This window comes from Macaca nemestrina, chromosome 11 (assembly GCF_043159975.1).
Source record: "Macaca nemestrina isolate mMacNem1 chromosome 11, mMacNem.hap1, whole genome shotgun sequence".
NCBI lineage: Eukaryota > Metazoa > Chordata > Mammalia > Primates > Cercopithecidae > Macaca > Macaca nemestrina.
The window spans coordinates 130,901,587-130,915,280 of NC_092135.1; the positions used below are offsets into that span (position 1 = coordinate 130,901,587).

Genomic DNA, 13,694 nt, shown 5'->3' on the forward strand with positions numbered 1-13,694 from the left:
CCCAAGTAGCTGGGATTACAGGCACGTGCCGCCACACCCAGTTAATTTTTGTATTTTTAGTAGAAATGGGCTTTCACCATGTTGGCCAGGCTTATCTCAAGTGATCTGCCTGCCTTGGCCTCCCAGAGTGCTGAGATTGCAGGCATGAGCCACCATGCCCGGCTTTATTTTGTTCTTTTTAGATTTATGAAGTGGGAGCTTAGATTATTGATTTGGAACTTTTTCTCTTTTCTAATGGAAACATTTAATACTATACATTTCTCTCTCAGCACTTCTTTAGTTGTATCCCACAAAATTAGATATGTGTATTTTCATTATTTTCATTTTGTTTCTTTGTTTTTTTGAGACTGAGTCTCACTCTGTCACCCAGGCTGGAGTGTGGTGGTGCGATCTTGGCTCACTGCAACCTCTGCTTCCCAGATTCAAGCGATTCTCCTGCCTCAGCCTCCCAAGTAGCTGGGACTACAGGCATGCACCACCATGCCCAGCTAATTTTTGTGTTTTTTAGTAGAGACATGGTTTCACCATGTTGGCCAGGCTGGTCTCGAACTCCTGACCTTGAGTGATCTTCCCACCTTGGCCTCCTAAAGTGCTGGGATTAGAGACATGAGCTGCTGTGCCCAGCCTGTATTTTTATTTCCATTCAGTTCTGTGTATTTTAATTTCCCTTGAGACTTCCTCTTTTACCCTTGGATTATTTTGAAGTATATTTTTGGGTTTCTAAGTGTTTGGAAGATTTCCTGTTATTTTTCTTGTATTGCTAGCTTGATTCTTGGTGGTCAAAGAACATACTATATGTGATTTTTTTTATTATTATTTCCATAGGTTTTTGGGGGAACAGGTGATACTTGGTTACATGAGTAAGTTATTTAGTGGTGATCTGTGAGATTTTGGTACACCCATCACTCGAGCAGTATGCACTGAATATGATTTCAATTTTTTAAAATCTTTTTATGTTTGTTTTATTGCCCCAAATATGTTCTATTATTGCTGTATGTTCTGTGGTTAGTTGAAAAGAATATGTATTTTTCTATATTTGGAATGTTCTGTAAAGTCATTTCACTTCTGTTGGTTGATTGTGTTGTTGAATTCTGTAATCTTGCAGATTTTCTGCTAGTTGGTCTATCACGTGGTGGTTACGTCTTCAAATTGTGGATTTGTCTGTTTCTTTTTTTCAGTTCTGTCAGATCCTGCTCCGTATATTTTGGAGATTTGTTGTTTGGTACATACATATTACAATTCCTGCATCTTCTATGTGTATTGACCCTTCTTTATTACATCTCTCTGTCTCCGATAATTTTCTTTGCTCTGAAGTCAACGGTATCAAACATGAAGATAGCTTACTTTAAGTTAATATTTGCATGATATATCTTTTTATCTCCTCAATCTGCCTACTTTGTTATATTTTGTGTGACTTTCTTGTAGATAGCATATAATTAGGTCATGTATTTTGGTTGCTGACTTCTTCATCTCCAAATCTGTGATATATGCTATCAAAAGAAAAACCAGGGAATTCATGATCATGTCATCACTGAGACCCCTAGTCAGCCTACCTTCTTCTCTCCACCTTTCAGTGTTACTTGTTTTATATATTAATACAGTGTCCAGGGTTTCTAGTTGTACTTAAAGGAGGAATAGGGAAAAGCACATCTACTTAATCTTCTGAAGTGGAAGTTCCAGGGCTTTGCTTTATTTATTGCCATATCCCTACTGTCTACATCGTATATCATCAATGTTAAGTAAATATTTGTTGAATGAATTAATGGTTTTTGATCAGAGTGAATTTGTATGTTAATTTTATGTATATGAAATACTTGATTATGTCTTTTTTGTATATGAAATACTTGATTATGTCATATTATAAAACATTCAGAGAATACTCGTTTTTTCCCCACTACCAAGGTCAGAGAGTGAATTATAATTTGTCTTAATTATTATTTACATTTTGCCCCACTTTCACTAATCTATGGCAGAAAATGAAAATTGGAGAACGTTTTCAGCCTTTCATGTTTATATTCTTTATGCCTAAATGATACAAAGTCTAGTAAATACTTAACTCTTCAATTGTATCATACTTTACTGACACATGAATTGTTGTGGAGATTGAGATAGAGACAGTTATGCTCCTTATAATTGAAGTACTGCTGATAATTTGGGATGTATAAACACAGACTTTATTTCTAAATTATTTTATTAGAAGTCTGTTAGCTACCTTTAGAGGTGAATTAAATTAGATGGTATAAAACCTTTTGACAGATGCCACCTCAATGAGGATCAGATGCAGGAAATATTTTTTTTCTCTGAATCTGAAAGATTTCTTATTGTCCTTCTGTTTAATTGGTGCTATTATAGGTCCCTTCAATAATCAGGAGATGGCAGAATGGTTTCAGGCGGGCTATTTTACTATGTCTTTATTGGTGAAGAGAGCATGTGATGAAAGCTTCCAACCTCTTGGCGATATCATGAAAATGTGGGGAAGGGTTCCCTTTTCCCCAGGTCCAGCTCCCCCTCCCCATATGGTAAGTACCTTCCACCTTACCTGAAATACATATTAGTCACAGAAACACTTGATTCTCTTTGAAAACACAACCCAGATATATCATCTAATGAAGGAATTGTAGTTCTTTGAAATGAATGGAAATAGTAAGGGAAAGTCTGAATGGAAGACTGAATACTTAGCTATAATGATCTTTTCAAAACTCAAGTAACCTGTGCCTGTCCTCTTCACACCCCACCTCCTCCCCAACAGAGAAATGGAATCCTTCAGTAACATTCCAGCAAATGTAAAATGAAGACCGACACCTTGTCCTGGCCTACCTACCAGGTCCTGCAATGCCTGGCACCTTACCTTTCTAAGCTCATTTCAGAGCTTTTACCTTTATCTGCTAGGCTTCAACACAGTTGACCTCTTTGACTTTCTTTGCTGCCTCTAGTTAGAATAAACATTCCCCTCTCTTCCACTTGATTTGCCTCTTGCCTTCTCACTCATAATGTTTCTAAATTTGAGGTTTGCCTTAAAATAAATGTTACCAGTGCTTCAAAAATATTTTGAGGACTTAAAAAAATTTAGTTACTGGTATTTTAATTAAAAAATGGAACCATGGCTGGGCACATTGGCTCACTTCTGTAATCCCAGTGTGGGAGGGATTTGGGAGGCCAGAGTTGGAGGATTGCTTGAGCCCAGGAGTTTAAAACCACCCTGGACAATGAAGTGAGACCTGTCTCTACAGATAGTAACAAAATAATAATCATAAAAAACTAGCCAGATGTGGCAATCAGTGACAGAGGTGGGATGATCACTTGAGCCTAGAAGTCGAGGCTGCAGTGAGTCGTGATTGCGCCATTGCACTGCAGCTTGGGCAACAGAGTGAGACCCTGTCTCAAAAAAATAATAATAAAAGGAACCTTAATGCTGGTGATCTCCCTAGGGCTCTGACACTGGGGTACTATTGGCAGGGACATCCTTCTTCCTCTTGCGGCTGCTCTTGGACTCTCTCAGTAGTGTTCCTTTTGGAGGTCTGTCACCTGTACCTCATTTTTTCTTCTCCAGGTTAGACTGTCTGGTGACGGGCTATAGTTAAAAGTTACCATAAACCTTTTTTTTTTCCCTGTTTTTTAAAGAGATGGAGTCTCGCCATGTTGCCCAGGCCAGTCTCAAACTCCTGGGCTCAGGTGGTCCTCGCACCTCGGCCTTCCAAAGTGCTGGATTTCAGGAATGAGCCACTGTACCCAGCCCATAAACCTTTAGTATGGACACTGCGTTTCTACAGTAAAGTCACCATTGACTTATTCATCAATTGTATATTGAGGGCCTGTGCCAGGCCTCCTAGTAGGTTCTTAGGAGATGAAGATGAGTAAGACCTATACTCTGTAGTCAAGGGAGTGTGTAGGTGAGGAAAGTGGCTTTTTTTCCATTTTTTTTTCTTTTAAATGTTGATCTTAACCCAGTATTTGATTTTAAAATCCACTAATGTGTTGAGACCTATAGTTTATGGAGAGCAGTGGTCTAGAATGGAAGATTCCTAGGTGAGAGGAATTTTTTCTCACACCATCCTAGTTGTTTTAAGTCACGAGAAAAATTATACTGTGTATTGCAGCATATAAATTTAACTTATATATCAAGTTTAAGCTTTATTTCCCTTCTCTGAAATTAAGATGGGCTTTGATCTTGCACATCGCAGAAGCTGAAAGCTCATCTCTTGGATATTGGTGTGCTTGCAGTAGTCCACTTCCCAGTTTCCAGTTAAAGGAGCTGAGCCTCAGTCATACCTGTGTAGGAGGGAAACTGTGCAAAGCCCTGCTTCCTGTCTGTTATTGTCTTTGCCCTGAATATTGTTGATTAAGAGAGCCCCCCTTCATGATGAATGTATACCTTGAAACTTAGTTTTTCATGTAGACATTTTAGATGAACCTAAGGTACTAGCTATCCTCCAGTATTGAACAAGCAAGATAAATGTCTCTGAATTTCAGATAATCCCTACCCCAAGAAATTGTGTATCAAATGTCTTATTTCAAACTATAATCAATATATAATAAAGATATAAACTTATGATTTACCTAGTCTGTCATACTTACACTTTTTCTTCTGTTATCTTATACTTCATATTTCTTTCTCCTAATTGTAACTTTTCATAATTTAAATTCCAGTCATATTATTTCACATATAAGCTAAAAAAATTGGTTTTATTTTACTGCAACTTATTTTTTCTAACTCATGATGTATTAATAGCAACAGAAACACTTCATTTTGGGGGAGTTATAGTTATCAAAGTGTGTGTGTGTGTGTGTGTGTGTGTGTGTGTGTGTATATATATATATATATATATTTTTTTTTTTTTTTTGGTTTTTGAGATGGAGTCTTGCTCTATCACCCAGGCTAGAGTGCAGTGGCACAGTCTAGGCTCACTGCAACCTCCACCTCCCAGGTTCAAGTGATTCTCCTGCCTCAGCCTCCTGAGTAGCTAAGACTATAGGTGTGTGCCACCACACCCAGCTAATTTTTGTATTTTTAGTGAAGACAGGGTTTCATCATGTTGGCCAGACTGGTCTCAAACCCCTGACCTCGTGATCCACCCGCCTTGGCCTCCCAAAGTGCTGGGATTACAGGTGTGAGCCACTGCGCTTGACCTCTTTTTATATTCTTAACATCTTTAAGATAGATACTGGCTCCCTGCATTCCTTATATACCATTATAAAATTATATAGCATTTCCTTTGACCTTTAGATACTTTTACATTTTTCTGTATTATATCAAGTTTATCTAATTTCTGCATTATCTAATTATACAGTCTTTCAGTTACAGTAATAACTCTGGAGTACAGTTGAACATTCAGCTTTAAGGGCAGGAATGGAGAATGGCAGCTGAAATAAGGACCCTTTGTCACTTCAGGGAATCTTTTATAATATTTACACCACTGTTTCCACTAGAAGGCGCTGTTTAGTTTTTAAAGATGTCTGAGTTTTTACTCAAGTGTTTGGGTAAAAGGGTAGAGTGGGAGGTAAAGATCTTAGATTTATTTTGATTTCAGATACCTGTACTAGGTGGCTTTTAGGTTCTTTGCAGTTTATTTAATGGTATTTATTTCCTCACCACTTTATTCCTAGGGAGAACTGGACCAGGAACGATTGACCAGGCAGCAAGAACTCACAGCCTTATACCAGATGCAGCACCTGCAGTACCAGCAGTTTTTAATACAGTAAGAAGAGTTATGCAGTAGGATGTACTGCAACATGAAAACAGACTTTAAATAGAATCTGCTCTCAAGTCTCACCTTTTACAGCAGAGAGAACTAATGGCTTATATGGCACTTCAGTTGGCCAGCTAGTGGCATCTTACTGCCATACATTCTAATTTTAGTCTTGTCATTTATTTGTTTGTTTGTTTATTTATTTATTTATTAGAACCTCACTCTGTCATCCGGGCTGAGTACAGTGACATGATCTCGGCTCACTGCAACCTCCACCTCCCTGGTTCAAGTGATTCATGTGCCTCAGCCTCCTGAGTAGCTGGGACTAACAGGCATGTGCCACCACGCCCAGCCTATTTTTGTATTTTTAGTAGAGATAGGGTTTCACTGTGTTGGCAAGGCTGGCCTCGAACTCCCACCCTCAAGTGATCTGCCTGCCTCGCCTCCCAAAGTGCTGGGATTACAGGTGTGAGCCATCACTCCTGGCTTATCTTACTTTTAAATACCAGAAGTTTAGAAGATGACACATAACTTTAATTTTGTAAGCTCTTTAGTTTCTAAGTGCCTCCTGAGTGGCTCAGCTTTGAATGCCACAGAGGAAAAAAAACATATATATATATATATATAAAAAATATAAGCGAGAGGGTGGGAAAGAAGTTAAGGTTAATTCTTTTAGGAGTGGTGTGGAATGACAGCAAAGTCAGTCAGGTTTTGTTGTATCCCTTTTGTAGAAGAAATGAGACTTGCAGTTATGTGGTGCAGAGGTTGGCAAAGTCTGACCTTTGGGCTAAATCTGGCCTGCTCTGTATTTTTATAAGCAAAGTGTTACGGAAACAGACACACCTTTTGGTTTGTGGGATGTGTATTGCTGCTTTTGCCTTACGATGGTAGAATTGAGTAGTTGCAACAGACAGTATATGACCTGCAGCGATGAAACTATTTACTCTCTGGCCCATTACAAAAGTTTAACCCTGATCTAGTGAAGAAAAATTACCTAAATTTTTCCAAGGTGAAGACTATCAATGTATGAATTTTTATAGAAGTGTTACATTTTTTACAAAGGGTGCATCGTATGGAAAAAGCTACTAATTTGAATCTTTTGTTTTTCATTTGATTTCTGATAAAAGGTTATCTTTGGAGTTTACCGGTTTTTGACATTTGTGATTTTTAAAATATTTTCTCTGAATAGACCACTTTGCACTGAATTGTGAATTTTTTTGCTATCCTCTTTCACCTGGAAACATGCCATCTATGAGTTCACTTCTTTCTAGAATGAAGCATTTCTATATGTCTGTTATAATGAAGAATTATAAAATATATTTGATAGCTATTTCTAATAATGTTTCCAGGGGCGGGGGGGGGGGGGCGCTTTGAATGGAACTTTGTCTTTCAACATCTCAGCCATGTGAAATAAATGTGGATTGACAGATTATACCTTTTTTTACTTTTTGAAGACAACAATATGCACAGGTTTTGGCCCAACAGCAGAAAGCAGCCCTGTCTTCCCAGCAGCAACAGCAGTTGGCACTTCTTCTTCAGCAGTTTCAGGCCCTGAAGATGAGGTTGGTGGTCATTCCATTATGTGTCATATTGGGTGCATGTGTTGTGAAAGAAAGAGAAGAAAGGAGAAATTCTGGTATAGTGTGTGATTTCTGGGACTGGAACACTCCCAACACATAGCTGCATGTTGTATGTAAAAACAATACATTTTAAAAAAATATTTCAGGTAGAGATAAGCGTTTATTTGGTATTTTACTCATAGAGATAAATTTTGATTAATCAAAAGACCTAAGAGTAATGGGCACACTTGAGAAACAGTGTCATCTTATGGAACCTGCAACAGAAAAACTGTAGCCTAGGATTTTAATTTCACTTTTACCCATAGTATCTCAAAGTATTAGCCACACCACACAAGGTTTTAATTTTCTAGAACTCAAAAGCCATTAAGGTAGGTCTAAGGAAAAGGAAATTATGCTAGAAGTCTAGAAGAAATTTCTGCTGTTTCAGATTATCATTCAGAGTAATATTTCTCCTGAACAAGTATCAGTCACTGCTCTTAAAAATCTTATTGTCTCATTCAGCCAAAACTGTTTGTATTTCTTTTGAGCCTTAACACATCCTGTGAGGTAGGCAGTTTACGTGGTAGGAGCTCCATTTTATGGATGGGCAAACTGGGACTCTGAGAGGTTGGTTATAGGACTTGATTAATATAACACACAGGAAACTCAGGCTAAAATGCAGACCTTTTATCTTAAAGTGCATTGAGTTTTTCATTATAATATGCTGTCTCTGTGACTTCTATTGAGATGATTTGGTTTTTTTTTTTAAGATATGGATATACAGTATCTTTAAGGTATACATATCTTTAAGATATGAATATACAGTAGGTATATCCATCATTTAGAAGTCAGTATTACCATAGAGGATTCCAGAAGTGTGATCATTGTGCCCTTCTCTTTGTTCCACTCTAAATTGCTTTGGTGTAGTGTTAGGTTTTAGTAAAAGAGTGAAGGCGTTTTCTAGCCAGATAACCTGGAGAACCTACATATAATCTAGAAATTCCTCTTCCTCTTTTTTTTTTTTTTTTTTTTTTTTTTTGCAAATGATAAGAACAAGTTAATTTTTTATTTCCCTTTTGCAGAATATCTGATCAGAACATCATTCCCTCAGTAACTAGGTCTGTGTCGGTGCCAGATACTGGCTCTATCTGGGAGCTTCAGCCAACAGCTTCACAGCCTACAGGTAAAAACTTAGATTAACCTTTAGTACCACTCTGAGGATTTAGATATTATTAATAATTTTACAATTCAATTCTTAAAACATATATTAGGTTTCTGAATCCATTTGTATTTGATGTTAACAAAAAGGTTCATTTTTTACTAGATCCAGGCAATATTGAAGGTGTTACTGAAAATATACTTTTAAGGATTTGTTTGAATTTATTTAGTGGATTTTTTTTTTTTTTTTTTTTTTTTTTGAGTCAGCGTCTCTTTTATGTTGCTGTGATCAGTGTGGAAAAATCGTTTAAATTATTTTCGATCTTTTTAGCCAGATGGGGAAAAAAAGCTTACCTAAAAACGTAAGTAGTGGTAATCTATTCTCTTGAGTTAGAAATTAACACAAGCTAGGCATGGTGGTGTGTGCCTGTAGTGCTAGCTACTCAGGAGGCTGAGGTGGAGGATTGCTTGAGCCCAGGAGTTCCAGGCTGCAGTGAGCTATGATCATGCCAAGCCTTTTTAGCCTTGGCAACAGAACAAGGCTCTGTCTCTAAGAAAGTAAAAAAAAAAAAAAAAAGAATTGATGTTAACAAACACTCTAGGTACCCAGAAATTTTGGGAAAAGAAAAACCTGCTATGAATTGAGCACCTTTTCTCACTTTTATCTTTTTACATCGAATTAGAAAATTTGGGGTTGAGATTTTTTAAAGTCTTGGTATTGGTGGAGGACCACTGTTTTTCTTTCTTTTTTTTTTCCTGAGACAGACTCTTGCACTGTCGCCCAGGCTGGAGTGCAGTGATGCGTTCTCAGCTTACTGCAACCTCCACTTCCTGGGTTCAAGCAATTCTCCTGCCTCAGCCTCCTAAGTAGCTGGGATTACTTACAGGTGTACGCTATCACCCCTGACTAATTTTTGTATTTTTAGTAGAGACAGGATTTCACCTTTGTGGCCAGTCTGGTTTCAAAGTGACCTCAAATGATCCGCCCACCTTGGCCTCCCAAAGTGCTGGGATTACAGGTGTGAGCCACTGCGCCCAGCCGAGCACCTCTGTTTCTTATGGTCTGAATACCTGCAGAGATGGATAGTTTGATCCATGGGTAGTCCTTTCAAGAGATTATAGTTGGTGTTGAAGATCCTCAAGAATTATAGGCCTTGGTGGAGTTTTTCTAGAGCTGTTGAGCCGTTCAGGTCATGGTTCTGTTGTTAACATTGACCCTGCAGATTTTTGCAGAAGGATGATTGTCTTCCCTTATCAACTTTCCTTGCTGTTTGTACCTTATTTTTTCTTGGTAGCCATTTATAGTTAGGATGTTAAGAATAGAGGTTGAGCACCCATCCCTAATCCAAAAGTCCACAATCCAAAATGCTTCAAAATCTAAAACTTTTTGAGCATTGACATGATTTCACAAGTGGAATTTTTTTTTTTTTTAGACAGTATTGCTGTGTTGCCGAGGCTGGCATGTAGTGGCGCAATCTCGGCTCACTGCAACCTCTGCCTCCTGGGTTCAAGAGGTTCCCTTGCCTCAGCCTCCCGAGTAGCTGGGATTACAGGCACCTACCACCACGCTTGGCTAATTTTTGTAGTTTTAGTAGAGATGGGGTTTCACCACATTGGCCAGGCTGATCTCAAATTCCTGGCCTCAAGTGATCTGCCCGCCTCGGCCTCCCAAACTACTAGGATTACAAGCATGAGACATGGTGCCCAGTCCACGATTGGACAATTTTACACATAAATACTTAACACAAACATTTTTTTCATGCCCCAAATTATTTAAAAATGTTGCATTAAACTACCTTCAGGCTGACTGGGCACAGTGGCTCACGCCTGCAATCCCAGCACTTTGGGAGGCCGAGACAGGTGGATTACGAGGTCAGAAGTTCAAGACCAGCCTGGCCAAGATGTTGAAACCCCGTCTCTACTAAAAATAAAAAAAAATTAGCCAGGCGTGGTGGCGGGCGCCTATAATCCCAGCCACTCTGGAGGCTGAGGCAGGAGAATCGCTTGAACCCTGGCGGAGGTTGCAGTAAGCCGAGATCGCACCACTGCACTCCAGCTGGGGTGACAGAGTGTGACTCCATCTCAAAAAAAAAAAAAAAGTACCTTCAGGCTGTGTCTACAAAGTGTATATGAAAGATTAATGAATTTTTTGTTGGATCTCATCTCAGAGATAGCTCATTATGTATATGCAAATATTTCAAAATTTGAAATGCTTCTGATCCCAAGCATTTTAGGTAATGGATACTCAACCTGTATTCTGCAGTGTTTTGGAAACTTTTAAGTACTGTATTAAACTATTTCTCTCTTTGGATTTATATGCAGTCAAGGTCCTTTAAAAGTAGTCCATTGGTTTCATACAGACAGTATTTGATAGTGTATAATTAGACTATGGTAGGAATGTAGAAGACAGAGAATGCTGAAAAATGGTGCTAGCAAACTTCAAGCCATTATCTGTTTACTTCCAAATGTGATCTTGCAGTGCCCTTCAGGTTAGCAGGACCAGGTCTCACTTGTAAGACTTGCCTGGCCTTTCCAGAGGTCTCCACAGCTCCAGCTGTAATGCTTACTTTCACTCTCTCTTTATTGAGATGAAATTCACTTAACACAAAATTAACCATTTTAAAGTGAACACTTGAGTGGCATTCACAATATTGTGCAACCACCTACTTCTCTCTAGTTGGTGTGCAGTAAGAGGCTATATGGTTACTGGAAATCTATGTGGAGTCTTAATACATTGGGATTTAAATCCTGGCATGGCCACATGCTTGCCATGTGCCCTTGGGAGTGTTAGAAACTACTTCTGACCCTTAGTTTGTTCATCTGTAAAAATGAGGGTATGAATAGAAACCTTATAGAGCTTTGTAAGGATGCAGTTAATTCCCTAATAAATGCCTGGTACTTCCCTTCATTCTAGATGTGTTGAAGGATATTCGTAGAAACTAGAGTCCATTGGCAGTTCAGTCTACTCAGAGGCAAAACAGATGTGTTTGGTGGAGCTCGTTTAGGCACAGGGAAGCAGCTTTTTTCATGATTCCTATGGATATGTCACCATGTGTGTAAGCTCTGTCATCCCTCGTTCTTTCTTTTGTTGTCTTACAGTTTGGGAAGGCGGTAGTGTATGGGATCTTCCTCTGGACACCACGACACCAGGCCCTGCCCTGGAACAGCTTCAGCAGCTAGAGAAGGCCAAAGCTGCAAAGGTCTGAAACTCATTCTTATACAACAGTGCATTGTCATCTGGCTACAGGACATGAACATTGCTGTTTATTCATCTCTCTAGCTAGCTATAGTTTTTACTTTTTACTTTCAGTTTACTGCTGCTTAGCTGTTGTAAGTACATTCATATTGTATCTTTACTGTGCTCTCTTCTCCCCCCAAAAAAAAAACAACCTCAAAACAGAATTTAAATTAATATGTTTGGTTTGATTAGTTGGCACATTGTTGATTATAGACACATACATATTTTAGTTACGTTATTCATGGTATGAACATTTGTTATAAGTAACAAGAATGTGAGAAAATATCCACTACATTATTTATGAGGCTCGTGATATGTGGCTTGAGTTCTCCCATTGAATCTTTATAGTGGTATTTGTTTATATTTCTTAGTATCCACAGATGTAGCAGACAAAAAGCCCAACATCAACATTAGATTGTGTGTTCCATTCACATTTTTTGGAGGAACTAAATCTTGAATTTTGGTTTTAGTACTTGACAGAATAGAATGTCTACATCAATACCTAGTGTCATTGTAATGATTTCTAGGTTCTCATGTATGCAAGAGAGTGTTGTTGCTGTTTTATTCTTAATGCATTCTTATCCCCTGAGGTTGTGACAGCCCCCTTAGAGTGCCCAGAATGTGGAAAGGTTCATGCAACATTGCTGTTAAAACATTACAGCCACACTGTTAAATGTTCAATCAGAAAATGATTTGTAGGGATGAGTAAAGAAGTACCATCCAAGAGCATTCTGATGTTACTCTCTTGTGTGGTAAAATGGTAATGTGGAGTGTGGAGGCAAGTACAGGTGGGAGGAAAGTGCGTTCAATTGAGACAATCATAAAATTCTTCTAATTACTGTGATGTGTCACAGCTTAGAGTTGTTATAGGGTGTTCATGTTGTAGCATATGTCAGAATTTCCTTCCTTTTAAAGGTTGAATAATATTAATATTCCATTGTATGTATATAACATATTTTGTTTATCTATTGATCTTTTGGATCACCTGGTTGCAGTACAGTACAAGCAGCTGATTGAATGAGCGAATATTACTGGTCAGTGCTTTTGGAGTGTTCCTGTGCTTGGTTTCAAGTTTCTAAGAACACTCTTGTGTAATCACAGCTAGAGCAAGAAAGAAGAGAGGCAGAAATGAGGGCGAAACGGGAAGAGGAAGAGCGAAAGAGGCAAGAAGAACTCCGAAGACAACAGGAGGAAATTCTTCGGCGACAGCAGGAAGAAGAAAGGAAAAGGCGAGAGGAAGAAGAACTTGCCCGAAGGAAACAGGTATATGTCTGGGGACTCTGATCATAGGATTAGTGCTTGATGAGGGCTTTCAGGCTGCCTTCTTTCATCATTTCACAGATACTCCTGAAGGCCATAGGATTGGGGTTAGAACCTTAGAATATTCACTCACCTTTGGAAAGAATCTCTGTTTTCCATCAACCCACTGTAGGGATATTCATCAGTCCTAGTAAACCACTGGAATTGATTTGCTTTGCATATTTCCTAGGGTTTTATAAACCAGTTAGATTTCAGAAGTTCTGTCCTTCTGTCTAAAAACAATGAGAAAGTAACTTTGATGTGCAGCATTAAATGTCAAAATTTAAAAGTTACATGGGCTTTAAAAAAATTGTGCTAACATATACATAACATAAAATTTACCATTTTAAGTGTACTTTCAGTGGTGTCAAGTATATTCATTCATATTGCTGTGCAACCCTCACAAACATGTCTGTAGAACTTCTCCAGTTTTGCAAACTACATACCCATTAAACAAGGAGCCCCACTCCCTCCATCTCATAGCTCCTAGTAACCACTATTCTTCTTTCTGTGTCTGTGAATTTAAGCTAAATCAATTTCTTATGTAAGTAGAATTATACAATATTTGTCCTTTTGTGTTGGGCTTATTTCACTTAAGGTTTATTCATGTTGCAGCGTGTATCAGAATTTCCTTCCTTCTAAAGGTTGAATAATATTCTGTTGTGTGTTTATCCATTCCTCTGTTGATGGACATTTAGATGACTTCCACGTTTTAGCTATTGTGAATAATGCTGCTGTGAACATGGGTGTATA

The 13,694-nt window shown here is 38.4% G+C and overlaps 1 protein-coding gene across 10 annotated transcripts in view; it reads left to right on the plus strand.

The window, feature by feature from the left end:
- The window catches only part of LOC105473906 (GRB10 interacting GYF protein 2), a 164,072-nt gene that overhangs the window by 110,646 nt on the left and 39,732 nt on the right, over positions 1-13,694 (plus strand). For all 10 annotated transcript variants that reach the window (XM_071073568.1, XM_071073566.1, XM_071073567.1 and 7 more), the window contains 6 exons: positions 2,353-2,519; positions 5,605-5,696; positions 7,142-7,249; positions 8,329-8,429; positions 11,504-11,604; positions 12,744-12,905. In XM_071073568.1, coding sequence (XP_070929669.1) covers positions 2,353-2,519; positions 5,605-5,696; positions 7,142-7,249; positions 8,329-8,429; positions 11,504-11,604; positions 12,744-12,905 — 731 coding nt within the window. The remainder of the gene's footprint in view (positions 1-2,352; positions 2,520-5,604; positions 5,697-7,141; positions 7,250-8,328; positions 8,430-11,503; positions 11,605-12,743; positions 12,906-13,694) is intronic.